Here is a 27,274-nt window from a genome sequence, read left to right as displayed (position 1 = left end):
CGAGCGGGGCTTTGTAGGGGGCGGCAGGGACTGGGAGCTATCCTGCCGCCTGATTCTGTATACAAAACGAGGAGCCACACCGAGCGGGGATTGAAGCGGGCGGCAGGGAGATATCCTGCCGCCCGATTGCTCACAAAAATATGGTGCCTTTGTTGGGAGGGGTAAGTAAAGCCCCCCCTATCTTTATTGGAACCCCCCACCCATCTATCCAAACCAAAACCACCCTGTGTCCGGACCGGTCTGGAGGCCTTTAGAATGGCCTCCGAACCGGTCCGTGCACATGACTAGTTGGAGTGGGTCCAGAGACAAGTGACTGTTGCTGGTGTCTATCTTATGTTTCGTTTTAGAATGTGAGCCCTTTGGGGACAGGGAGCCATCTTATTTATTTATTGTTTCTCTTTGTAAACCACCCTGAGCTATTTTTGGAAGGGCGGTATAGAAATTGAAATAATTAATTGATTGATTGATTAATTAATTAATTAATAATGCTGTTCTGGTAGCTCCAGGTCTTAACATTCACATCAATTTTGGAGGATGAATACAACTGAAGGAAGCCCAGGCGGGTGCGTGGCTGGGGGAGTCAGTCATGTGACTTGCCTCGGGGGGGGGCAAGGCCATGGGCCCCCAGACAACTGTCTCCCCTTGCCCTACAATAGTTATGCTCCTGGTAAGAACTAATCTGCCTACTTTCCTTTCACTCTAATCTTAATTGATAATTACCATCTTCACAAGTTAGCCCACTTCAGCCTTAAACATTCACACATCCACCATCTTGAATTGGGGTGGATGACATCACCACAAACTATTTGATTTATTTTATTTATATACCAGCCTTCCAAAAATGGCATAGTGCAGTTTACATCAAAACTATGCCATTGAGGTGTCCCTTTACTGTACCAAATTTGGTTCAAATCGGTTAGGCAGCAACACATGAGTAGACCCCCAACCCAGAGGCTATAACAAGCCTCCCAGTGTCAGGGGTCCCCCCAGAGCCAGGAGGACCCCGATCCCCACCACCCCAACCAGCTCTGTGATGGAGATGGTAATCATGTGGGTGGCCAATCCAGCTGCCCAGGGAGGGCAGAGTGCTCATGTGCAGGTCAAGCCTGCTCTCCCCACCAAACCCTCCTCAGCTCTCTACACTGCTCATGTGGAGAGCCTCAGTATGTGTTTCATTCTTACAACATATTTCAGTCATGCAAAATATGCTTTATCACACAATAACAAAATAATTATGGTGAACGAGCTGGGTACAATAATAGATCTTAAACTATGTTTGCATATCTCTGACGAGAGAATAATAAATGTCCAAAAATAATTGTTTGTCTAATTGTAATGGCTGAAAATGAAACAATGGGTTCTACATGATTAGATAACTACAAAGCTGAAATGGGGCCAAGACATCTGCAAATGCTAATCACTGAAAAACAGATTGCACTAATTCTATGTTTCATACTTCTTCAGTTTCAGTCACTAGTATCTACAGGTGAAACTCGAAAAATTAGAATATCGTGCAAAAGTTCATTAATTTCAGTAATGCAAATTAAAAGGTGAAACTGATATATGAGATAGACGCATTACATGCAAAGCGAGATAAGTCAAGCCTTAATTTGTTATAATTGTGATGATCATGGCGTACAGCTCATGAAAACCCCAAATCCACAATCCCAGAAAATTAGAATATTACATGAAACCAATAAAACAAGGTTTGTAAATAGAACAATATCGGACCTCTGAAAAGTATAAGCATGCATATGTATTCAGTACTTGGTTTGGGCCCCTTTTGCAGCAATTACTGCCTCAATGCGGTGTGGCATGGATGCTATCAGCCTGTGGCACTGCTGAGGTGTTATGGAAGACCAGGATGCTTCAATAGCGGCCTTCAGCTCTTCTGAATTTTTATGTCTCTCATCCTTCTCTTGGCAATGCCCCATAGATTCTCTATGGGGTTCAGGTCAGGCGAGTTTGCTGGCCAATCAAGCACAGTAATCCCATGGCCATTGAACCAGGTTTTGGTACTTTTGGCAGTGTGGGCAGGTGCCAAGTCCTGCTGGAAAATGAAGTCAGCATCCCCATACAGCTCGTCTGCGGAAGGAAGCATGAAGTGCTCCAAAATCTCCTGATAGACGGCTGCGTTGACCCTGGACTTAATGAAGCACAGTAGACCAACACCAGCAGATGACATGGCTCCCCAAATCAACACAGACTGTGGAAACTTCACACTGGACTTCAAGCATCTTGCATTGTGTGCCTCTCCATTCTTCCTCCAGACTCTGGGTCCTTGGTTTCCAAATGAGATGCAAAAGTTGCTCTCATCAGAAAAGAGGACTTTGGACCACTGAGCAACAGACCAGTTCTTTTTTTCTTGAGCCCAGGTAAGACGCTTCTGACGTTGTTTGTTGTTCAGGAGCGGCTTGACAAGAGGAATACGACATTTGAAGCCCATGTCCAGGATCCGTCTGTGTGTGGTGACTCTTGATGCACTAACTCCAGCCTCAGTCCACTCCTTGTGAAAGTCCCCAACACTTTTGAATGGCCTTTTCCTGACAATCCTCTCCAGGCTGCGGTCATCCCTGCTGCTTGTGCACCTTTTTCTTCCACACTTTTCCCTTCCACATAACTTTCTATTAATGTGCTTTGATACAGCACTTTGGGAACATCCAACTTCTTTTGCAATTACCTTTTGAGGCTTTCCCTCCTTATGGAGGGTGTCAATGATGATTTTCTGCACAACTGTCAAGTCAGCAGTCTTTCCCATGATTGTGATTCCTAATGAACCAGACTGAGAGACCATTTAAAGGCTCAGGAACCCTTTGCAGGTGTTATGGATTGATTAGCTGATTGGAGTGGGACACCTGGAGCCTAGACTGTTGAACCTTTTCACAATATTCTAATTTTCTGGGATTGTGGATTTGGAGTTCTCATGAGCTGTACGCCATGATCATCACAATTATAACAAATTAAGGCTTGACTTATCTCACTTTGCATGTAATGCATCTATCTCATATATCAGTTTCACCTTTTAATTTGCATTACTGAAATTAATGGACTTTTGCACGATATTCTAATTTTTCGCGTTTTATCTGTATCTATCTTTTAGGGATGTGCACCAGACTGATCCGGGGCCATGTTAGAGGCCTCCGAACCGGCCCGGATTGGGGCCGGTCTGGCGGTCCAGCACTGGGGGGTATGTAGCTTTAAGGGTGGGGGGTAGTACTTACCCCTCCTGCCCCTTTTCCCGCTCCGGCGCTCGACTTTTTAGCAATGTTTTTGGACCGGCAGCGTTCCTCCCTGCCGCCCCTGCCCCCGTCATTGCCCGGCAAAAGGGGAAGTTGAGTGAACGCATGTGCCTGTTGCGGCATGCACCTGTCACCGCCATGCGTGCGTGCCACACATGTCACACGTTGCGTGCGCATGCAACGTGTGACGTCTGCGGTGCGCGGTGGTGGCAACAGGCTCATGCTGCGTCGGGCGCATGCGTGTGCTCAACTTCCCATTTTGCCGGGCAACAACGGGGGCAGGGGTGGCGCCCCAAAAACTTTGCTAAAAAGTCACACGCCGGAGGGGGAAAAGCGGCCGGAGGGGTAAGTATTACCCCCCACACACCCTTAAAGCTACATACCCCCCAGTGCCGGACCACGCCTCCGTGGTTCCGCTAATATCCCTACTATCTTTAAAACAATCATGATGGTCTATGCTGGATTATTAAATAATAAATTCTGAATGTAATAACCTGTTGTTAGTAGTCTTCATTGCCCATTCTGAGCTTCAATATACACTTCTTATTCTCCACATACCATTATTTGTAATATAGGTCATACATGTGCAGTTTTTTGGGTTAACCCTCAAGGTGGTAAAACTATTGCAATGAGAACAAAATCTCAATCAATTACCTTATAGTCTTGGCAAATTGTTTTTTGTAGTGTGTTTTTCCCTTCTATGCCTTTTAAGAACTGCTCTCTTCTGGCTCTGGTAGCCTAATTCTTATATAGTACCTGGCATTGTTATCTCGATTAACTTATTGGCAGATGTAGTTATATTCTGCTGTGCTAGTTAAGCATGATTAAGCTTTAAAGAGACTCATATTCAGGATCTTCTCTTGTTCTTTCTATTTGAATTAAAGATATCTCAAAAATTTTTATCAAGCATAGGCTGTATCATGATTGTTTTACAGAAAACCTGAATATTCTGTTTTGTCATTTAAACCATTGGGAATCATACTATTCATTAGAAAAATCCATTTGGTCTCCTTCTATGTCAATATCTTCCGTTTGTCCACGCTATAATATTTATGTGATTCAACTGTATCAATGATCATTACTTTAAAATTCCTAAAATGGTGGTGATTTTGAAAGTGTTTAATTAATGTTATTTAACCTTTCCCAACTTTAAAAGTGCACATGTGTTCTTTATATTCTTATTTTCAATGAGCGAGTGGTTTATATAACTTGTTACATGGGCAAATTAACAAATATATAACATTTGCTGACCAGCAAGTACCATACACATTAAATTGAAGGGTTTTGTCTAAAAGCAATGGAGTATATTGGTATCTTTCATAAAGATACCAAAGACACCTTATGTGTCCCTACAGCTGTAGCAAATTTGGTTCAAATCAGTTAAGCAGTTCACAAGTTAGCCCATTTGTACCTCAAATGTTTGTGTGTCCGCCATCTTGAATTGGAGTGGATCACAAACTACACTGCTGAGGTGTCCTACAATTGTGCTGTGCCGGCATGCGCCGATATCCGGAAGATGAGAGCAATGGGGAGGCAGGGAGGTATGCTGCTGCCCTGATGGGCTGTTAGAAAAACCGATGCCGGCAGGTGGAAAGTGGGTAAATGCACCCTCCCCTCACTCTTAAAGGGAGACCCCCACCATCTTTGAACCAGCAGAACCGCCAGTTCTTCAAAGCAGTTCAGAGGCCCATCAAGGGCCTCCGAACCGATTCCGTGCACATCCCTAACACAGAATGCCAGGTGATCTCATAAACATACTTTCCCTAAGGAAGTGGGCTTAAAAATCCTTCCTCAGAGTTCCAACAAGAGCAACAAACGGATGAGAACTAAGAAGAAATAAGGATTTCTGACTTACAGGATATATATCAGTATTTGCTGGTCAATGACCAAATAAATTTATATCTATCTATCTGATCAGTAACCATAATAAAGAATGATGATGATTATGATAATGATGACGGCTCACTGTATATATCCCTTCAACATAAGGGGGGTACTGTTTTAAACTGCATTCAAAAGCTGAGCTAACTGTAAATGCACCAAAGTATCAAATTGCTTTGGAAGATATTTTGTATCTCCCAAGGCTACAAAGTAGGAGTGGGAAATATAAAATCAGAACCCACTGAAGTAGATGCTGTTGCAAACTGGCCAGTACACACACACACACACACACACACACACACACATACACACACACCCCCCAGGTACAAACCTTCTTTGGGCTTATAGTGTTTTAAATAAGAGTTTTTTAAATTTTAAAAAATTGTAATATAGCTACAGATCTCACTGACCTGTGTCTGAAACGTCTTTGTGATAAGGTAAAGTGGACCAGTCCATTACTCATTGTACCTGATTTTAATAAACCTTTTGTTGTGAGTACCAATGCCTTAGATGTTAGGTTAGTATGAGCAGAATTGCAGCAAGTTGGGACAGATGGGAATTTACATCCAGTTGTGTGTCTAAGCAAGAAATTACTGCCTAGAGAGGTGGCTGTTGTTGGAAGAGTGTTTGGTGACAGTTTGGACACTAGGGAAATCAAGAACTTAGTTGTGGGGAAGGAAATGTGCATTACTGCTTATCATTCATTCACCTTTGTGCTGATTACATAATACAAAAGGAAGTAACAGTAAGCTGCTTCAACTGAGTTTAGTTTTAAAAGGCTACAATTTCAATACTACACATATGAAAGAGCAAGGAAATATTGCATCTGATGCTGTATCCAAAGTCTTCTCTAAAATTGAAGTGCTACATGGCAATACAAAATTGGACAATGTTAAAGGTTGCATATTTTACAATATAACATTTTTATTCTTATACCTGTAGTTACCTTTTAATAATTGTCCTTTGTTGCCATGGTCCATCAGATTTGGACAGTTACTTGAAAGAGGGGTGTGTACCAAGGATGCATGAGAGCAAGGATGAGTGATAGCTGAAGAATGAGATGGAATGTTGGGAGAGTAGAGTGACTGGCACTGGGGAATGACAGTTGAGAGGGGAAGTTGAAGAAGAAGGTTGGCTGAAAGAAGGTGGTAAGGAAGAAAACTGATGAAATAATAATTACTGTAGTATGAGTATTAGTTAGTAACTTTCTTATATTTGTTAACTGACTATGTCCTGTATCATAAATAAAACCCATTACTCTTTTAAGATGTTATGTGTTCTGGCCTGGGTGTATTTTGAGCAGTAGTCCCACCCCATGTTCTCGCCTTGACTGTGCTCAGGCAGAGATACTGTAAAAGAGTCCTACTGAACTCTTCCTGATAAGGTAAAGTAGATGGTTGCAGCTCTTTATGTGACATCTTAGTTGATCCTTGGGGGGCCAAGATCGTGGGTGTACATAATAGTGAAAAAGGAATTATTAACCCCAAGTGAGTGAGCATGTCTCACGGCAAAACTGGGTTAAAGTAAAGTAAGTAAAGTTGTGCCATTGAGTCGGTGTCGACTCCTGGCAACCTACTCTTTTATCTTAAATCAACATTATGTTGCATATTAAAAAGTAATGTAATGCAGACTATTTCTTAATGCGGACTATTCCTTAATCCACTAATCACCATTTTGTCATTTTAAAAAATCCCCCTGCTTTTCCAACCTACATTAGTAATGTGATTATGGAATGGAGAGATGGTAATTGCTTTGGATTAGTTTATCTGAAATAGAAAATATTATTTATGTATGCTCCTTACTCATGAATTTCAAAGGATGAATGAAGGGTTATAGAATGACTAATATGCATTAAGATATTTTGAATCCTTTCAAAATGAAAGAGTATGAGAATGTTTCATGTATTTATTTTAATTTATTTACATATTTATTTACATATAAGATTTCAGATATTATTTTTCTTTTGGATCATATCTAAAACCTGTTGAACTATAATCTTTCTCAAGTGCTAGGAATTGATGATGTAGGGTGTGTGCATTGGTCAATAATCCTGTTTTGTGAATTAAGAATTTCAGTCTCTAGAATAATGCTTGGCCCCATTATTCTATTGATTTAAGTAGCATTATAGTCTCGAAAGAGGAAACCTTTAAAAATGTTTCTGATGTCAGTTATTTTTGTTCATATGCCAGGACCACTGTGACTAAATGAACTCAGATGTTTATGGTGTCTATCAGAGACAGCCAATAAGGGTGACATATAATATCAATAGAAAAGTGTACAATGAAGAAGCATTCCAACAAGATCATGACCAAAAGTTCCATTCCCAAACCAGCAAGGATTTTGACAGTTCTCGAACGAAACGTAAGATCCATTGCAGGTAAGCATTATATCAGGAATTTTGTTCCTTTGAAGAAACACTGATACATTCTATTTTAAGTAAGCAGCAACATCAACCACAGACCCCAATTTCCTGCAGCATGTTAGAAATTGTTAGAGCACTGCTGGCTGACATCTGGACTAAATTATTCATGATAATTCATTAACATTAATGGGATAAGTTAGTTATGATGAATTTGTTCCATAAATTCCAGTGGGAATACTCAAGAGTAATTTAGTCAGGGTTGTCAGCCACCCTTTACAAAATATGCCTGCTTGTATGATTCACATAACCAATAATATGAATTCACATAAAATACGATTAAAGTTGCAGGTAGCTGTACTAGTCCATTGGGAAAAAATATACTTTTCTGAACAACCTAAAACATCACAAAGTAGTGAGCAAGCTATTGTGTTCCCTAGAACTCTTCTTCAAGCTAAATATTCAGTAAAAACAAAAAGGAGGAGAGAGACAATGATTCTGGGAATTACAGAAACAATCTGAAGAAGTTTTGAAGGTCTTATGAAGTGTTGGAGGTATTATGCAAACAATTAAGTTAGCTCAAGCTAGGTGCAATTCAGCTAGGAGCAATTTATCAAGGACTGCTGGGAAAGAGAAGCAGGGCTTTTTGGAGGGTAGGGGAATAATCATAATTGCCCTGCAGCTCACACATGGAGGGGGGCACATCAGCATCAATTCCAAATGAGAAGAGGAGGAAGGAAAGCTTTAAATGAAAATTTGGTCCCCAGGCCTTTCAGTCTGAAAAAGGACCCACCAAGAAGACATGGCTGCTCTTTTGTATATATGTACAGTAAATATATATATGTACAGTAAATATATATATATTAGCAGCAATTTGGATCTGCTGGATTTGATCTGTCTCTAGCACAAATCAGAACTTACAGGTCCTTGACAAGAGAAGTCAAGTTCTGAGGAGTCTATATTAGAAAAACCAGAAATTCATTTTAGATGGTCACTTGAGCCCTATTCATACCTTATGTGCAACACACATACAATCTGTGTACAGTGTACACATGTACAGATTTGTACATATATACTGTTGTTCACACGTTCTGCTAAATGCGCATAACAGCAGAACACTTCCCATCTGTACCATGCATTTCAGGGACTTTTACCCATGTTCATTTTTAAATGAAAGCATGTAAAGTCATTGACACAAAAACATGTTCATTTCTACCTGAATGCATGTATAGCATAATGTTTGAATAGGGCTAAAGTAAACAGTCAATAGAAACCAAATTTATTTATTTATTTATTTATCAAATTTGTATACCGCCCCAAACTTTCATCTCTGGGAAGTTTACAATAACATAAAACCAGTTTAAAAACATATACAAAAACTTTAACAATTTAAAAATTATCAGAGATTAAAACCTCAAAATATTAGGAAGCTGAGAAAGCTTGGGCAAAAAGATGGGCTTTCAGGTGTTTTTTGAAAATTGCCAGAGATGGGGAAGATCATATCTCAGCAGGGAGCACATTCCACAATCTCTGGGCAATGACCGAGAAGGCCCATCTCTGTGTAGCCACCAAACGAGTTGGCGGTAACTGGAGACGGACCTCCTCAGATGACCTCAATGGGCGGTGGGGCTTGTAATAAAGAAGACGATCTCTTCAATACCCAGGGCCTAAGCTGTTTAGGGCTTTGTAAGTTATAACTAGCACTTTGTATTTTGTCCGGAAACCTATTGGCAGCCAGTGTAACTCCATCGGTAAAGGAGTAACATGGTCTCTCCAAGATGACCCGGAGACCAACCTGGTTGCCGCATTCTGAACCAACTGAAGTTTCTGGACTACGTACAAAGGCAGCCCCACATAGAGCTCATTACAAAAATCAAGTCTGGAGGTTACCAACAGATGTACCACTGTTTTGAGGTCATTGATCTCGAGAAACAGGCACAGCTGCTGTATCAGTCGGAGCTGATAGAAAGCACCCCTGGCCACCTCCTCAATCTGAGAAACCAGGGAGAAGTGTGAATCCAGAAGTACTCCCAGACTGGGAACCTGTTCCTTTTGGGGAAGTGTGACCCCATCTACAACAGGCAGATCAAAATCGTCTCTAGAGTTCTGACCCCGCACAATAAGTACCTCCATCTTATCTGGATTCAGCTTCAGTTTATTCTCCCTCATCCAGCCCATTACTGCTTAATTGGGCAATATTATTGGCTGGTGGGCATATACCGTATTTTACGGACTATAAGACGCTATGGACTATAAGACGCACCTTAATTTTAATCCAGTTTTGCAGAGTTTTAACTTATTAAACTGTTAAAACATATAAGACGCTCCTGAATTTTGGCGGATATTTTTCGAGGAAAAAAGTGAGTCTTATAGTCCATAAAATACGGTAATTCCTATAAACAAAGCCCCATCAATAGGTGCTAGAAATCTTCCAGTTCTAGGAATCCTTTTCTGGCTGGCTAAACTTAATATTCAGAGAGAAGAATCGTTTTCTTGGCTTCTAGAATCCAATAACAACATTTACCATACGAAGTGTAGTTACTTGGAAGTAAGCTCTATTGAAATCAGTTTTACTCTCCTCCAGATAGGTGTGTTTAGGATTATTGTTGCCAGGCTTGGCTACACTTCTGCACCCCCATATTTCTGATTCTTGGCACCCTCCATATCACCCAAACTTTGACCCCTAACCAGTGTCTGACCTGTGCATGACTCCCAGTCAGTGGGGGAAACAATTAGTATGCTTGAGTACATACATGGTGTCTTAGAACATTAGACTTATAATGCGTCAGGAAAGAACCGTTTTTACTATTGCCGTTACTTGCAGGGCTGACTGGTAAGATAAAGCAGATGGATCCCCACCCCCCACACTCACACACATTTGATCTGGAAAAGTTTTAAGGAGCATGTACTACTTGGCATATACCAAAAAGAAGGGAAAGTACTACCAAGTTCAGGAGAATACCAGCATGGCTAACAAGTAGAATCATGGAAGCTATAAAAGGGAAGAAGACTTCCTTCAGAAAATGGAAGTGCTTACCAAATGAAGAGAGGAGAAAGGAACACAAACTCTGCCAAAAGAAATGCAAGGAGATAATAAGGGATGTGAAAAGAGAGTTTGAGGAACATATAGCTAAAAGCATCAAGGGGAATAATAAAAACATCAGAAGCAGGACACCTCTAGGACCATTAGATGACAAGGGAGTGAAAGGGATTATTAAGGAGGATATGGAGATTGCAGAGAAGCTGAATGAGTTCTTTGCATCTGTCTTTACAGCAGAGGATACCGAATGTATAAAAGGTAAAGTGTGCTGTCAAATCAATTTCAGCCAGCGTGGTGTAGTGGTTAGAGTGCTGGACTAGGACCAGGGAGACCTGAGTTCAAATCCCCATTCAGCCATGAAACTAGCTGGGTGACTCTGGGCCAGTCACTTCTCTCTCAGCCTAATCTACTTCGCAGGGTTGTTGTGAAAGAGAAACTCAAGTATGTAGTACACCGCTCTGGGCTCTTTGGAGGAAGAGCAGGATATAAATGTAATAATAATGATAATAATAATAATAATAATACATCACCAAGACCTGGCAATGGCTTAAGAATGGCAACTTGAAGAAAGAAACAGAGGGTTTAATACTGGCTGCACAAGAACAGGCACTAAGGACAAATGTAATAAGAGCAAAAGTAGAAAAATCAACCACAAACAGCAAGTGCCGCCTTTGTAAAGAAGCAGATGAAACAGCAGACCACCAAATCAGCTGTTGTAAAAAGATCACACAGACTGACTACAAACAAAGGCAAGACAAGGTAGCAGGGATGATACACTGGAACATCTGCAAAAAATACAAGCTACCTGTAGCCAAACATGGGTGGGACCATAAAACTGAAAAAGTTGAAGAAAATGAAGATGTAAAAATATTATGGGACTTCCGACTACAAACAGACAAACATCTGCCACACAATACACCAGATATAACTGTAGTTGAGAAGAAAGAAAAACAAGTTAAAATAATCGACATAGCAATACCAGGGGATAGCAGAATAGAAGAAAAAGAAATAGAAAAAATCACCAAATACAAAGATCTACAAATTGAAATTGAAAGGCTGTGGCAGAAAAAGACCAAAATAATCCCAGTGGTAATTGGCACCCTAGGTGCAATTCCAAAACAACTTGAAGAGCACCTCAATACCACAGGGGCCACAGAAATCACCATCAGCCAATTCCAAAAAGTAGCTTTACTGGGAACAGCCTATATTCTGCGACGATATCTATAACAATGGACAATAAAATCCGGCCATCCCAGGTCCTTGGGAAGGACTCAATGTCTGGATAAAACAAACCAGTCAATAACATCTTTCTGACTGTGTAAATAAATAAATAATAATAAATTAATAATTTCGACTCCTGGTGCCCACAGAGCCCTGTGGTTTTCTTTTGGTAGAATACAGGAGGGGTTTACAATTGCCTCCTCCTGCACAGTATGAGATGATGCCTTTTAGCATCTTCCTATATCACTGCTGCCCAATATAGGTGTTTCCCATAACCTGGCAAACATACCAGTGGAGATTCAAACCAGCAGCCTTCTGCTTGTTAGTCAAGCATTTCCCCGCTGCACCACTTAAGGTGACACTGATTATATACCCGCTCCTAAACTGAACTTCTCAGGGTCAACCAGAGATGACAAGAGACTATGTCATTAAACTGTCAGTTAATGACAGTTAAACTGTCATTAAAAATTAACAAATCACCAGGGCCATATGTCATCCACCCAAGAATTCTTAAATAATTCAAATGTGAAATTGCTCATCTCTTAGCAAAAATATGTCATTTGTCCATTCAATCAAGCTCTGTGCCAGAGGACTAGAAAGTGGCTAGTGTAACACAAATTTTCAAAGAGGGATCCAGGAAATTACAGGCTGGTTAGTTTAACATCTATGCCAGGTAAACTGATGGGAAGTATAAGGATAAAATTGTTAAACATCTAAAAGAACAGGCCTTGCTGAAAGAATGAGAACCGGCATGGCTTTTGTAGGGGCAAGTCTTGCCTTGCTAATTTCTTGGAGTTCTCTGAGAGTGTCATCCGGCATGTGGATAAACGTGATCCGGTTGACACAGTGTACTTCGACTTTTGAGCTTTTGATAAAGTTGTTCATCAAAGGTTCTTAAGTAAACTTAGCAGTCATGGGATAAGGGGACAGGTTCATTTTTGGATTGGTAACTGGTTGAAGGACAGGAAACAGAGTAGGAATAAATGGACAGTTTTCACAGTGGAGAAAATTAAGAACCAATTATAACCTTGGTTGCTCTCCTCTGTACCTTTTTGAGTTCTATCATGTCCTTTTTGAGATACACTGGCTGGTGCAGCTTTCATTCCTGAGTCCCAGAAAGCCCACGTAGCCTGGCTTGGTGAGTGCAGCTCCAGCTTATTTGGGAGTGTGTTGGGGGACTGAGATGAAAACTGTGAGTTCACTGTTGTTGGTTAATTAGACTGTGTTGATATTGTTTGTTGTGATTACTGGTCATAGACTGAAATAAACTGCATTCATTCATTCTGGTGAGCCAATGCAGGAAATAGAATTCTGGACTAGATAGATCTTGGGCCTGATCCAGCGGGGTTGTTCTTATGTTCTAGGACAGGGATTCTCTATGTTGGGTCTCCTGATGTTATTGGACTTCACCTCCCATAATCCCCAACCAAAGGCCACTGGGGCTGGGGATTATGGGAGTTGAAGTCCACTAACATCTGGGGACCCAACATTGAGAATCCCTGTTCTAGGGTATGGCAAAAATGGTTGAAGGTCTTTTGTACTCTTTTGATAGAGCCTCCTGAATCAGCTGCAGTGAGTCATGCTGAATAGGGGTGTGCATGGACTGGTAGTGGAGGTTTATTTCAAATGCAAACTGAATTTGGACCAAACTGCTCCTCTGCAAACTGGTTCTGCCAAACCCACTGGCTGAGCTGGTCAAACCAATGAACCATCTCAAACCAGTTTGGAGTGGTTCACAAGCAAACCACTCGAATCAAACCGTGAACTGGTTCTGCACATCCCTAGTGCTGAAAACCACTGACCCCATTTCAAAAAGCACCTTTGGAGGAGGACACCTGGACTGGCACCTTTGTCTTCTGGAACACCTGAAAAGGGCCTGCATCCTTGCCATCCAAAGGCCCATCAACTCTTTTGTTTCGAGCAATCAAGGATCATTATCAGAATGGATGATACCTAGTCATTCCTCAAGACCAACTTTTGGCTATAAAGAGATTTTGCTTTTTGTCCCTAGTGTGTGCTTTCCCTCCCCTGTCCTTTGGTCATACTGCTCCAAAGGAACCTGTTTTCATTGCTGTAGCATTGGAGGTATCCCTTCTTTGCTTTGCTCACACTTGCACTATAGAGAGCTATTCCTTCTCTCACATGGGGAAGTTTGTTTTTGCTGCCCCTTTTCCTTGGGATACCTCAGTGCACCCCTGGTAGATGGACTCTGACAACTGGTAGTTTAAGGCACATGGCTTGTCCTTCATGCCAGTAGCCTTGCTGTCATAGTTTTCTTCCCTCCTTGCAACTAAATGCCTTCACCTACTTCCCAAGAAGGATGCCAGCAATTTCTTGATCCTTTTTCTCTAGATCCACATATCATCCTAGGATAAGTGTATGATTATAACACTCTCTCTTTCCAGGGCCTCCAAGAGCAGGTTTGGGCCCCGGTGAACTCCACCCCCCCACATTTTTGGCAACCCTAGCCGGGCCCCCTTCCAGACCGCCAGGCCCCAGTAATTTGTACTGGCTCCCCCTCCCCCACCTCTTGTTGGCCTTGTCTCTTTCTCTTTGTCCCTCATCTGTTTCCCCTGCTCCTGTATGCTAGGATCTTAGACTTAAGGACCAACTCCTGTAACCAGAATCCCTGCTGTGCCTTCTAAGAATTAACTAATTAGTCTTTGTCTTATAAATTGCTACTCTCCAGTAAACCTAGCCTCTGTTTTCCCGAAAGCCTATCTTAACTCCATTACTCCCTTTCTGGGTACCCTAACATTGACGCCGTCTTTACCTGCAGCCAGCTTTCTGGCTACCTTATTACACAACATGGCTGTATGCATGTTTGCACCCAATTTGAGATAATTTCCCCCGTTTAAGCCAAAGCATAGTTACAAAGTGTGGTAACAATCACACTTCAGAGCAAACGTGATAACACTGTCTGTATAATTTGTATAATTCACATCTATTTTGATAGATTTTATCCTTCTTTTTATCCTTCCCTCTTCTTTTTCACACAAAATATTAGGAATGAAACAGTTATAGTCCAACTTTCTACATGTCACTGATGTATTCAGAAGTACAACACCAACATATTTTGTAATTTCTATACAAATTTCTATACAAGAAATCTACTAGTTTAAAAACAATATAAGGGAACCAGATATGGGATCTGTTATGGAGAAAAAGTGTTGCATATTCACAGTGCTTAGAAGAAATTAATAATGATTTTAATTAACTTCTGTCATTGCAGAAAGTAATCTAATTCATGCTTTGCAAAGTTTGTTATTAAATAGAAAGATTGTTTAGTTTGCATTGTCCAAATAAGCCGGTCTTGCCTCCGTCTAGTTTGTTTTGTCTTATTATAGATTCTCTTGGAAGAGGTTCAGGAAGATTATGCTCAGGCTATTTCCCATTCTAAACTGGGTCTGTTCATATCGCATCACAGAATGGATTCTAGGAGACTTACATGCTGGCATAAATGTAGGAATGGTGCAGATTTTTCAAGGTAAATAAATGTCCTTTCCTTATTTCTACCCATTTGTCCTACATTAATGTTAGCTCAAAGTCTGATGACTAAGAAGTTAATCCTCCAAAAGTGCATGCTTCAAAGCTGTATAGTATAGTACTTGCTTTATATATCATCCAATAATTGTATACCTGGCTAGTCTATCCTCATCACCACTGCACTGCTAAGCTAGCCCCACGTTTGCTCTCTTCCCCATTGTCTCTCCCCTACAGCACCAAACTTGTCTGCTATGTCTCCAGATAGGTTTGGTGCTGGAGGGAAGTGACATCATGGTGGGGGGGGGAGGGATGATGATGATGAGAAGAGGCAAGCTGCTGTTGCTAGAAGCATGCTTCTTGCTGCCTCATGCCAGCATGCAAACAGTGACAATGTGCCTCAGAAGCTGAGGCTGGTAGCAAAGGGGAAGAGTGATGGAGTCTGGACCGTGAGGTGGGGGCAGTCCAGTGAGGGAGATGGAAGTGGGGTCAGGCAAGGGGTGGGGTGTCATAAGTGCTTGCTCCTGCCCAGGGGACAGACCAGCTTGTTTGCCTCAAGCAATGAAAGGCAGCAAGCTGGCAGTGCTGTAATGTGACCAAAGAGGCACTTTTAAAAGTGGCGATTCTCTTATATTTAACAGGAGGAAAGCAACTATCCTCATGCATCCTCATAAGAACATAAGAACAGCCCTGCTGGATCAGGCCCAAGGCCCATTTAGTCCAGCATCCTGTTTCACACAGTGGCCCACCAGATGCCGCCAGAAGCCACAGGCAGGAGTTGAGGGCGTGCCCTCTCTCCTGCTGTTACTCCCCTGCAACTGGTACTCAGAGGCAACCTGCCTTTGAGGCTGGAGGTGGCCCACAGTACAGCATCCTTCCAATGGCTGTGTCTACCTTATGTTTCTTTTAAGATTACTACTACTACTACTACTACTACTACTACTACTATGGATATTTATATACCACCCTTCAACCAAAGTTCTCAAAGCAGTTTACATAGATATATATAAATAAATAAAATGGCTCCCTGTCCCCAAAGGGCTCACAATCTAAAAAAGAAGCATAAGCTAGACACCAGCAACAGCCACTGGAGGGATGCTGTGCTGGGGTTGGATAGGGCCAGTTGCTCTCCCCCTGCTAAATAAAGAGAATTACCACTTTAAAAAGGAGCCTCTTTGCTCGGTTAGCAGGGGTTATTAGGGTTTTTAGAGTACGAGCCCTTTTGGTACAGGGAACCATCTTATTATTTATTTATTTAAACCCCTTTGAGAATTTTGTTGGGAAATGGCATATAATATTTGTAGCAGTAGTAGACTGTGATAAATGAATATAACATTTGCAGAAACAATAATTTAGTTCTTTTGAAGTATCTATTATATGTTCTGAAGAATTTGTTTGTGCAAAATAAATAAAGCTTCCCAGTGACCTACAGTTATCAAATTTTGCATACACAATTCTGACAATGAAATTAGCTAAATGTGCAAATTTTTACACCAGGATATGCTTAGGGAGAATTTTAAATATTTTTGGTATTTTAAAAAAGAAATTCTGAATACAATTATCGTATTTCAACTATTATCTTTTTCAAAAGATTTTTAACACCCAGTTATCAGATCAATAATTTCAAAATGACATAATGCCCTAGAAAAACAGAATATCTTTCTCAGATTCAAATTTACCATGATTCAAATTTACTATATATGGTCATTATACAATAAAATGAATATTGTTTGAAGTTGAATCCTACAAATTTAAAACTGCACTTTTACTTCTCTTTTGGAAACACATTAATAAAAAATTATATTACATATAATCTATGCAAAATGAATTTGCCTGATCAACAATGGGCCTCACCTACTAGTATATTCATATTTCCCTATGAGAGTCAATGGCCTTACATGTTTAATATTGTAAATGATTCAGAAGTTTACGAATCATTGTTTATTTGTTCAAACTTACATGACTAGCTGGCATAACAGCAAATCAAAAGTAGAATTTAACCAAATTTGGTATCTATAGGCAATCAGGAAGTATGACTTTATTTCACACAAACTGACAAACGCTTCAAAATATATAATAGATAATTATCTATATTATGGAATATATATTTATGGATATATATATTATGGCTAATGGATAAGACGGCTTGTGTTTTCCATACAAATACATAATTCACCTTATGCCTTTGCACTATCTTACAAATACCTTTTGGTAAGTTTTATTTTAAATGCTTTTTTCCAGGTCTATCAGGAATATTGTTAACTGGATTACCACTACCAGTTTCCAATAGTTTTTATTCTGCATTTTGCTGCTCTTTATCATATGTAATATTTGGAACTTCTCGCCATATCTCTATTGGTAAGTACTGTTCTGCTCTGTTTTGCTATAGAACAACTTTGGAACTTCCAAAGGGTCCCCAATTTGCTTCCATTCATTCATTCATTCATTCATTCATTCGATTTCTATACCGTCCTTCCAAAAAGGGTTCAGGGTGGTTTACACAGAGAAATAACAAACAAGATGGATCCCTGTCCCCAAAGGGCTCACAATCTGAAAAGAAACACAAGATAGACACCAGCAACAGTCACTGGAGGTACTGTGCTGGGGGTGGATAGGGCCAGTTACTCTCCCCCTGCTAAATAAAGAAAATCACCACATTAAAAGGTGCCTCTTTGCCAAGTTAGCAGGGGTTGCTAACAAGTTGACCCCCTTCAGTCCTGCTTTTAGGGGGCCCACTTCTCCACTTCACTTCACTTTGACAGCTCAAAGCCCACCCTTTCATCCCTCAAACTATTCACCCAGACAAGGGACAAGGAGAAAAGTCTCTATGCATCCTCTCCACTCCCTGGCACAAGGGAGCAAGGAGTTTCATTCTGAAGCCTAACATTTAAAAAGTCACTTTTTTCTCTGTTCCATCAAGTCTTTGGAAATGGCACAGGTGTAATGGCAGTCTGGGATGTGTAGTTTTTGCTGAGGCAGCAGCCAGTTTTTTTAAAAGCCCTTTTAGAAGCCAAGCCACTGAATGAGGCTTGATCCCATTTCAGCCACCCTAGATGATGTTTTCCTTTGGGCTGAAGTGTGTCAAATCCAGCCAAATCTGAATAAGCCCCCCAAACATTGCAGACCTACTTAATGGCTCTGACTTCAGTCTTTGTTTTGCTCTTCTTCTGGTAATAGGCTCTTTCAGCATCCTGAATGCAATGATGGTAAACTTGCAGAAAGCCCTTAATGTCAACTTTAAATTTCCAAGTAATGGCAGTCTGGCCAACTTCTCTGATGACAAATTTATGAACAGCTATATGGAAGTGTTAACTCTTTCTTCATCTACAACATTCTTGGTTGGGATTATTCAGGTAGGACATGTACTTGGTTTTAATCTCTCATTATTGTGCCATTAAAGAATACAGGTTTGAACTAACCAGCCAAATTTTTAGATTCATGTACCCTTGCTAACTGGGCAAAGAGGCACCCTTTAAAGTGGTGATTCTCATATATATAGAAGAGGGAAAGCAGCAAATCCTATTCAACCCTGTATTTGAGCACTGTAAGATATTCCGCTTAGGGGATGAGATCATAGCTCAGTGGAAGAGCATCAGCATAAAAGTTCACTTGCTGACATCTCCAGGTAAGTCTGGGAGAAACTCCTGTCTGTAACCTTGGAGAGCCACTGCCAGTCAGTGTAAACAATCCAGAGGGACATAGGAAGCTGCCTTATACCGAGGCAGACCATTGGTCCATCTAGCTCAGTATTGTCTACACAGACTGGCAGCAGCTTCTCTACGATTACAGGCAGGAATCTCTCCCAGGCCTAACTTGGCGATGCCAGGGAGGGAACTTAGAAACTTCTGCATGCAAGCATGCAGATGCTCTTCCCAGAGCAGTCGCATCCTCTAAGGCAGGGTTTCTTAAACTTGGATCCCCATATGTTGTTGGACTACAACTCCCACCATCACCAGCCACAAAGGCCATGGCTGAGGATGATGGGAGTTGTAGTCCAACAACATCTGGGGACCCAATGTTAAGCAACTCTGTCCTAAGAGGAATATCTTATTTGCTCACATGTTGTCTCCCATTCAGATGCAAACCAGGGTGGACCCTTCTTAACCAAGGAGACAATTCAGGCTTGCTACCGCAAGACCAGCTCTCCTCTAGCTAGATGGACCATGCTTGACTCAGTATAAGGCAGCTCCCTATGTTCATATAGCATCTCTCCAGCGGCTTTGCTGGTATCTCCTCTGTGGATTTTTGTTCGTTCGTTTTTAAGATTGTGAGGCCTTTTGGGACAAGGAACCAACTTCTATGTTCTTTTGCTGTTTAAGCCACTTTGAAAACTTTTTGTTGAAAAGCCTATTTAAATATTTGTAAGAATAAACAATAGTGGAGAATAATTCGTTTTGAAGATCATGTAAATAGGAGTTATTGTGAGAGGTGGATGACTGGGCCTTACAGCTCCTGTTTTCTATGTTGTTTCTCTCGTTTTAGCTGCTTTTAGCCTTTATTGGCTTTGGATATATCATAGCATATCTATCAGAAACTCTCATGAATGCATACCTCACTGCGGCAGCTTTGCATGTCATATTATCCCAGTTCTCCTTCATCTTTGGGATTGTAATTGACTTTCATTCTGGCCCTTTGGCATTTTTTTATGTAAGTAAATCCAATCTTTACTTAAAGTCATGTCTCCCCCTCCCCCCCCGCTTCCCAGGAAAGGGAAGACCTGTTTATGGTGTTAAAGATTTGGTTGACATGTTGACATGTTTGTTAAGAGTATCTTCAGACTGCTTGATATAACACTTTTTGACCACAAATGTTTTGTTGCACTGCTTATCTGCATGGTTATTAGTAGATCAATGGCTCTGCCAACCTCATTAGAAAAAAGGGAGACACAGACAGGCAGATGGTTCTCATATTGCTTCTGGGCTTTAGGCGGGCTGGAGTGGGTTAGGAGACCTTCTGCAGGAAAGCACTGAGTGCGCTTCCTCTTTCCAACCCATAGCCCACAGGGGTAGGACAATGTCACCGTAACTACAATGTGACATCATACCGAAATGTATGCTGAAGGCTAAAACTTCAGGAATACAGTGCTGTACTTATACATACAGCTTCTGCTTGGATTGTGGACTATGCACCCAGCATGAAAGTCCTGCCCCTCTACCACCCAGACCATGGATCTTTCCAGATGGTGGTTTATCCCAACAGGACAATTGACTCTTACAGGCAATTTTGCAGGTGGTCCAGATGATGTTTTGCACATGATCCACCTGCCAGTCTTTTCATTACAGTACTACACAATGAGGCCATTCAGGTGATTGCCCTGGGCGGGTGGGGAGGGCGTAGGGGGAAGACTGCTTTCACCTTACCTTCCCACCCCAACCTGGTGACCAAGCAGATCCTCTTCAGCACACCCATATGGGCAACCCTGCTCCATGCAGCTCTGTGAAGACTGGAGCAGGGCGGAGGGATCTGGGGCCAGAACTTGTTATTCCAGCCTCCAGCCATCCCTCTATGCAATGTACGGCATGCACGTTGCATTGGGGATTCCCCCTCAGACAGGTGCTCTATGTGCCTGTCTCTGTGACTCCTCGGGCTGCATGCAGCTCAAGGAATCACATGACACCCAGTAGCTGGGTTAAGGGTGTGAGAGCACCCTTAACCTCAGCTAAAAGCTAGGTTGATTAAAGGGGTTAGGCAGGCAGGGAGCAGAGGGATCTGCAAGGATTCCACCACTTCTCACGATCAGCCTAACCCTGCCAGAGTGAATGTGCATGGGGTGGGAAACGGATCATGGCAGCAGGACTCCCCACCACCACCACCACACACACACACGTACACATTCACTAGGCTGACTCAGGACATCCAAGCCCCACCCTCCTCATCCTGCCCCTGAGTGCTTTATTTCCCCTTCTCATGTCGTGCCCTACTTCCTCTCTTCTTTTCTTTCCCCTTTCAGCCTGAACTCTGCCTTCCCCGCTGCGTCAGCCTTAGCCAGCTGCATCACTTGGCTGACGTCATCAGTGGGCGCTGGTTGCCTAGTTTGCTGGCACTAGGGCTGCCATATTCAAGCTCCCCAAATCCGGGTGGCCTAATTAGCATATTATACAAATTATGCAGCAACTAATTTTTTTTATTATTTTTTTTATTTGACAGATTTGTATACTTTCCCCTCCTTCTCTGCCCTCCCATGTGATCAAATCCAGAATAAAATCTGGCAGCACATTTGAAATCTGTGTAAATCCGGGTGGAATTCAGCAGCTGGGTGGAAGAGCCAAAATCTGGGGGCTACCCTAAATTCCAGGGGAGATGGCAAGGCTAGCTGGCACGCTGCAGTCTGGTTGCCTGAGCTGCCTGGCCCTCCCAACCCATTGCGGAGGCCCCCAGCAGAATGCCTGCGGCCTCTGAGACACCATTCCTTGTCTTCCCCCGTGCTGCCGCCGCTTGAAAGCAATGAGGGGAGCGGGCCAGCCAGCCAGACATGTTCCCAACTGTTCATATAGAGAGACTGCACACAGAGTCCAGTGAACGTACACAGAGGAGGAAAGGGCCGGCTGCCAGGCTCCTGTTCCCTCCATGCCCATTTGCTCTACACTTAGAATGTTAGACCCTCCATAGAGCTTACTATTGCTATTGATATATTTTCATGCTACGTAATTAATTTCTGAAGCAGAAACCTAGCACTTAAAATGCACTGCCATCTTCATAAGTCAGTTAACTTTCACAAAAATGACTCCTGAACTGAACTTGTTGATACCTTCTTTTTCAGAACTTGGTATACTACTGTATGGGTCTCCCAAAAGCTAATTCTACCAGTATACTGCTGTTTTTGCTCTCTCTGCTCATGCTGAGGGTTAGTAAATGCATTAAGATAACTTACAAACACTGTCCTGTTGAATTTCCTATGGAGTTTCTTCTGGTAAGTATCTTGTGTTTTTAATAGCTTTTAAACTCTATCATATTGCTATAAGTATATTCTGGAGATTTTGTTTTGTTTAACACTCTTTTGTTTAACTTAATAACTAAAGATCCTTTTTTGATAGTCTTGATAGCTAGAAGATGTTTGTTTAAACGGACATAGATAACTTCTTATGGCTGCTAGCTACTAGCTTTATCCTGCTGTGGGGGCGGGGGGGGGAGGCACAGTTACTGGAAAGAAACAGTTTGAGTGTTGTAGCCTGCAAAGTAGTCAGAAGTTTGAGCTTTTGCAACTAAGAAAATGGAGCTAAAAGGCCCTGTTTGCTTTGAGAGGGACCAGTCCAGTACCACATTAAGAATTTGCACTGTTTGGATGCTTGCCTGCTGCTCTGTGCCCAGTTTGTCTATTTGTAAATGGAGAGAAAAACACAATGTACAAGACCTTACTTCCAATGTTTCAGTGCAGTATGTTTTGCACCTTTCCTCCTTCCACTCTTAAAAATCAGGTCAAACTAGACAAGATATTTACTCCATGCTTAACACTTGCATGTCTTGGATTTTTTTTTTCCCCCAGTTTCAGAAGCATCTGTGAGGGAAGCAAAGCAGGACCATAATATGGGAGAGGGGATTTAAAGCCTTTCCCCCTGTTACAGTCCCAGTCTGGATTGGGATGATCCACATGACTTCTGTTTGCTTCAGAAGGCAAACTATTAGGTCTGGCCCAACCATAAAGGCAAACTAGAGGGCACCAAGCTTTAAGGGTGCACATTAGATGGAAATGATTTGTTTTATCTTTTCTCTAGAGAAATGAAGTTAATATTCTAAATCAATAAAGATGGAACATTTTGTAGCTCAATGCAAATATTATTTCTGTTATCTTAAACACTGCGAGGGCATACTGTGTCAAGCTTTGTTGCTTGGAGTCGCTCTCACACACAGAGACTGATACAAACTCTCAGCTGAGATGATATCATCACATGTGCAGTAACTCACAGGGAAAGGTGTCAGTAGGATCCTCTGAGAGGCCAACTGTAAGAGAGGCAACAAGTTCTGACTACTCAAGATCTCAGTGATATAAGGGGCTTTTGTCAGGACCAGGGGTCTTGGTTGGGGTGGGCTCCTCTGGGTGGTGTCAAGCACTAAGTTAATGTATTTTGTAATTGACCCTAAGTATGGGGTTGAGCTGGAGCTAATCTTGAAATGCAGAATGGTGTCTGTCCTCAAGGTATTCACCAACTTTCACTCCAAATGTGTCTAAGTATACAAGAGAAATATTGCACTGTATTATATTTCCTCCCTCCTCCTTTGAAAATTAGTGTGGGTCTTGAGCTAGCACAAACCTAAATCTTAGAATTGTGTCCCGAATGTGTGTACCAAATGTTCAGTTGAGTTATTGTAGAAACTTTCAAAAAAATCAACATACCACCACTGCTAACTTGGCAAAGAGGCACCTTTTAATGTGGTGATTCTCTTTATTTAGCAGGGGGAGAGTAACTGGCCCTATTTACCCCCAGCACAGTACCTCCAGTGACTGTTGCTGGTGTCTATCTTGTGTTTCTTTTTAGATTGTGATCCCTTTGAGGACAGGGGTCCATCTTATTTATTTATTCTTTCTCTGTGTAAACTGTCCCAAGCCATTTTTTGAAGGGCAGTATAGAAAACAAATAAATAGATAAATAAAAATAGTAGTAGTAGTGGTCACACTTCATTCAGTCAAGTACAAAAGCTTCTAAAGTCTCCAGAACTCTTTTCTCATAAGGAAACTGCTTCTGTAAAAAGCTATCTCTCAAACACTCAAAGGGGTAGGGAGCATGAAACGAAACCTGGAAAAGTTCAAACATTGGTCTTAATATGATGATAAGTATGGTAGAGATGCATTTATAGTTTACTATGCTAGTCTTTTGTTATCCACTCCATAATATATAGCTATATGTAAAGAGAGTAGTCTTTGGTTCAAATACCATAATTTACAGTCTGTTGGACCATTCTCTGTTTTCTTTTACAGATTACTGTATTTACCATAATTTCTAGCCAAATACCCATGCATACTGAATCCAGTATGGGAGTACTTACCATGGTGCCTCAAAGGTTGGTAATCTGCAGCTAATATAACTCATCAGTTTACTAAATACTACCAAAAATCCCAAGAAAGATTTTTCAGGAGGCTTTCCCTGCCTTAAAATTCCATTCCATAGAATGTCTGGAGAGGAGAGCTGGTCCTGTGGTAGCAAGCATGACTTGTTCCCTTAGCTAAACAGGGTTCACCCAATGCATATGAATGGGAGACTAGAAGTGTGAGCACTGTAAGATATTCCCCTAAGGTGATGGAGCCGCTCTGGGAAGAGTAGAGGGTTTTAAGTTCCCTCCCTAGCTTCTCCAAGATGGGGCTGAGAGAGATTCCTGCCTGCAATCTAGGAGAAGCTGCTGCCAGTCTGTGTAGACAATACTGAGCTAGATGGACTGATGGTCCGACTCAGTATATAGCAACTTCCTATGTTCCTATGTCTTCCAAAGCTCAGTTCTTCCATCCATGCTGTGCCATTTATCATGTGTAAGTCGCCAGTGCTTGCTGAAGTGAGCACAATTTAACACTTTATAATTATTATAGCGTGTTTTGTTTTGTTTGTTTATTGTTCCATTTTTATACCATTTTATTGTTCAATTTTTATACCGCCTTTCAGAAGACAGTTTACAAAATCCAAGGCAGTTCACAAAAGCTAAAATACAATAAAACTCCATAAAAATCACATTTAAAACTTTAAAATCAGTTAAACAATAAAAACCAGAAAACACACACACACAAACCCCAACCATAAAAAAGACAAACAGAAGCAGGAAAGCTGAGAGACCTGGCAGCCCCTAAGCAGGGAAAACCTGAACAAATAAAAAGGTCTTTAGTTGTTTTTTAAAAGCAGCCACAAATGTCAAAGAGCAGACATTCAGTGGGAGAGCATTCCAGAGCCTGGGGGCAACAACAGAGAAGGTCCTGTGCTGCTTGCACGACAATTTAGGCTCTCTGAATGTTGGCACATGGAGCAAAGGCTCCTCTGAAAACATTGTTGGGTGGACAGAAACCCTTGAGAGCAGGAGGTCCTTCCAGGTATCCAGAACCCAAACCATTTAGAGCTTTAAAGGTAACAACCAGCACCTTGAATTGGATCTGGAAACAAATTGGCAGCCAGTGCAGCTCTTTCAAAATAGGTGTAATATGTTCTGAGCAGGCAGTTCCAGAGAGAACCCTGGCAGCTGCATTCTGCCCCAGCTGAAGTTTCCAAATATTCTTCAAGGGCAGCCCCACATAGAGCACATTGCTGTAATCCAGCTGTGACATGAACAAGGCATTGGTAACTGTGGTCAGATCTGCCTTCTCAAGAAAGGGATGCAGCTGGCACACTAGCCAAAACTGTGCAAAGGCTCCAGCAAAAACCCCATCCAGAGCTGGTTGAATCACCCTATCCCGATTGGTTTTTCTACTGACCAGCAGCACCTCTGTCTTGTCTGGATTTAGCCTAAGTCTGCTAGCCCACATCCAGCCCCAAGTTCAGGGAGTTGTTTCAGTGTCAACAACTCCCTGAAGTAAAAATGTTCACAGAATGAAATAGCAATAATCACTGGTTGGAATGATCCCTTACAACCAGTGAAATGTGCAAACCATTAGCCATGGAGACATATCTTTACTGTGATGCTTTATGTATACCCTCTTAACAGGAGCTAACAGCACTAGTGATATACCAATGAAATAATTGCTGTTAAAAATGATCAGATGTGTATTGTTTTTAAAAATGTGGTCTGCCTTTCAGCAAAAGCTTCCAAGGTGGCTAAAAATAAATACTTAAACTCAACTTATGAGGCTGAACAGATCATTCTTAGCTAATCACCACCACTACATAGCATGTAATATGCTTAAAGATACATAGATATTCACTCAGTACTAAAGGAAGGATGAAGAGAAAGGGGGCGCAAGTAGGCCGGGGGGGGCTGGCTGAGGAATATAGGGGGAAGGGGGTGTGCAAGTAAGCCAGGGGGTGGTTGTGTTTAAATGGAAACAGGTAATCTGTAAATAAATAGAGCTAGGGCATCCACAGCAGCAGACTTCGCATGAATGTTCCTTGCACAATGTGCAGGAAGGCTCAATAACTGTCTATTCCATATTATTCCAGCTTTCTTCGTCCTACATTGCCTGACTTTTCAAAATTGGGAAAGATTGTATTACATGCTTTGTCCCTGGCAGTAGTGAGCTATTTCCTTCTAATTTTTGTGGGAAAGAAATATGCAGTTATTCACAACTATCACATCAGAAACAACCAGGTATGTGAAATATCACATGCAAGAAACTTGGGGGAGATTATGGAGCTCTGGGAGAGTATTAAAGCAATTAGAATGTAAATATAATTTCCTGTAATTTTGGGAGAAGACTGTAGAAATTATGAAGATCTAGCCATTTCTTGATTGCTTGCCTCCAAGTAAGTTGAGGTATTCACTATACTGCATTTTATGTTTAGTATAAAATTATTATGCCAGTAGTAAATAAATTGATTTAATTGACTAATTCAGTCCCCAAGGCAGCTGACAATCAAAATTAATAGCTATTAAAATAAAAAACTGAAATTGGTTCTAAAAGATTATAAGCAGAGCACAGCAGATAAAGAGGTCGTTCTCATGACCAGCCCTACCCAGGTAGGGCAGTGCTGACCTGGAAAGGGCTGGTCATGGGAACCACTGGGATCTCTCCTGATCCTGCTACTCCTCCGCCAGCTAGGTTGAGTTGAGGCCTCCAGCCTCAAAGGCAGGATGCCTCCAAGTACCAGTTGCAGGGGAGTAACAGCAGGAGAGAGGGCATGCCCTCAACGCCTGCCTGTGGCTTCCAGCAGCATCTAGTGGGCCACTGTGCAAAACAGGATGCTGGGCTAGATGGGCCTTGGGCCTGCAGGGCTGTTCTTAGGATCTTATGAAACCCGGGCTAAAAGTAAGGTAGGAGGACATGCACAGTAGAGGCTACGGGAAGGATTGTACTGGCAGTCAGGGATATCCCACTGCATCGCACTGCTTGCACAGTGCATTGTGGGATATCTGGTAGCCCAACTGCCCACCACCACTTTCTGTGCTGGTCACCACCGTTCCACTCTTGTGGGTGCATGAGCA

The 27,274-nt window shown here is 41.8% G+C and overlaps 1 protein-coding gene across 4 annotated transcripts in view; it reads left to right on the top strand.

The window, feature by feature from the left end:
• SLC26A8 (solute carrier family 26 member 8) overlaps nt 1-27,274 on the top strand; it is an 87,625-nt gene that overhangs the window by 9,636 nt on the left and 50,715 nt on the right. For 2 of the 4 annotated variants that reach the window (XM_053244580.1, XM_053244577.1), the window contains exons 2-9: nt 7,310-7,497; nt 15,088-15,227; nt 17,465-17,581; nt 18,401-18,576; nt 19,706-19,870; nt 21,984-22,133; nt 24,138-24,220; nt 26,293-26,440. In XM_053244580.1, the coding sequence (XP_053100555.1) occupies nt 7,325-7,497; nt 15,088-15,227; nt 17,465-17,581; nt 18,401-18,576; nt 19,706-19,870; nt 21,984-22,133; nt 24,138-24,220; nt 26,293-26,440 (1,152 nt within the window). In that variant the 5' untranslated portion in view covers nt 7,310-7,324. Of the gene's footprint in view, nt 1-6,201; nt 6,269-7,309; nt 7,498-15,087; nt 15,228-17,464; nt 17,582-18,400; nt 18,577-19,705; nt 19,871-21,983; nt 22,134-24,137; nt 24,221-26,292; nt 26,441-27,274 lie in introns of those variants that run through there. The other 2 variants (XM_053244578.1, XM_053244579.1) reach the window with 2 other exon arrangements.

The sequence above is a fragment of the Hemicordylus capensis genome, chromosome 4 (assembly GCF_027244095.1).
Source record: "Hemicordylus capensis ecotype Gifberg chromosome 4, rHemCap1.1.pri, whole genome shotgun sequence".
NCBI classification, from domain to species: Eukaryota; Metazoa; Chordata; class Lepidosauria; order Squamata; family Cordylidae; genus Hemicordylus; species Hemicordylus capensis.
The sequence above is the reverse complement of the archived record's forward strand: the minus strand, read 5'-3'. Positions and strand labels throughout refer to the sequence as shown.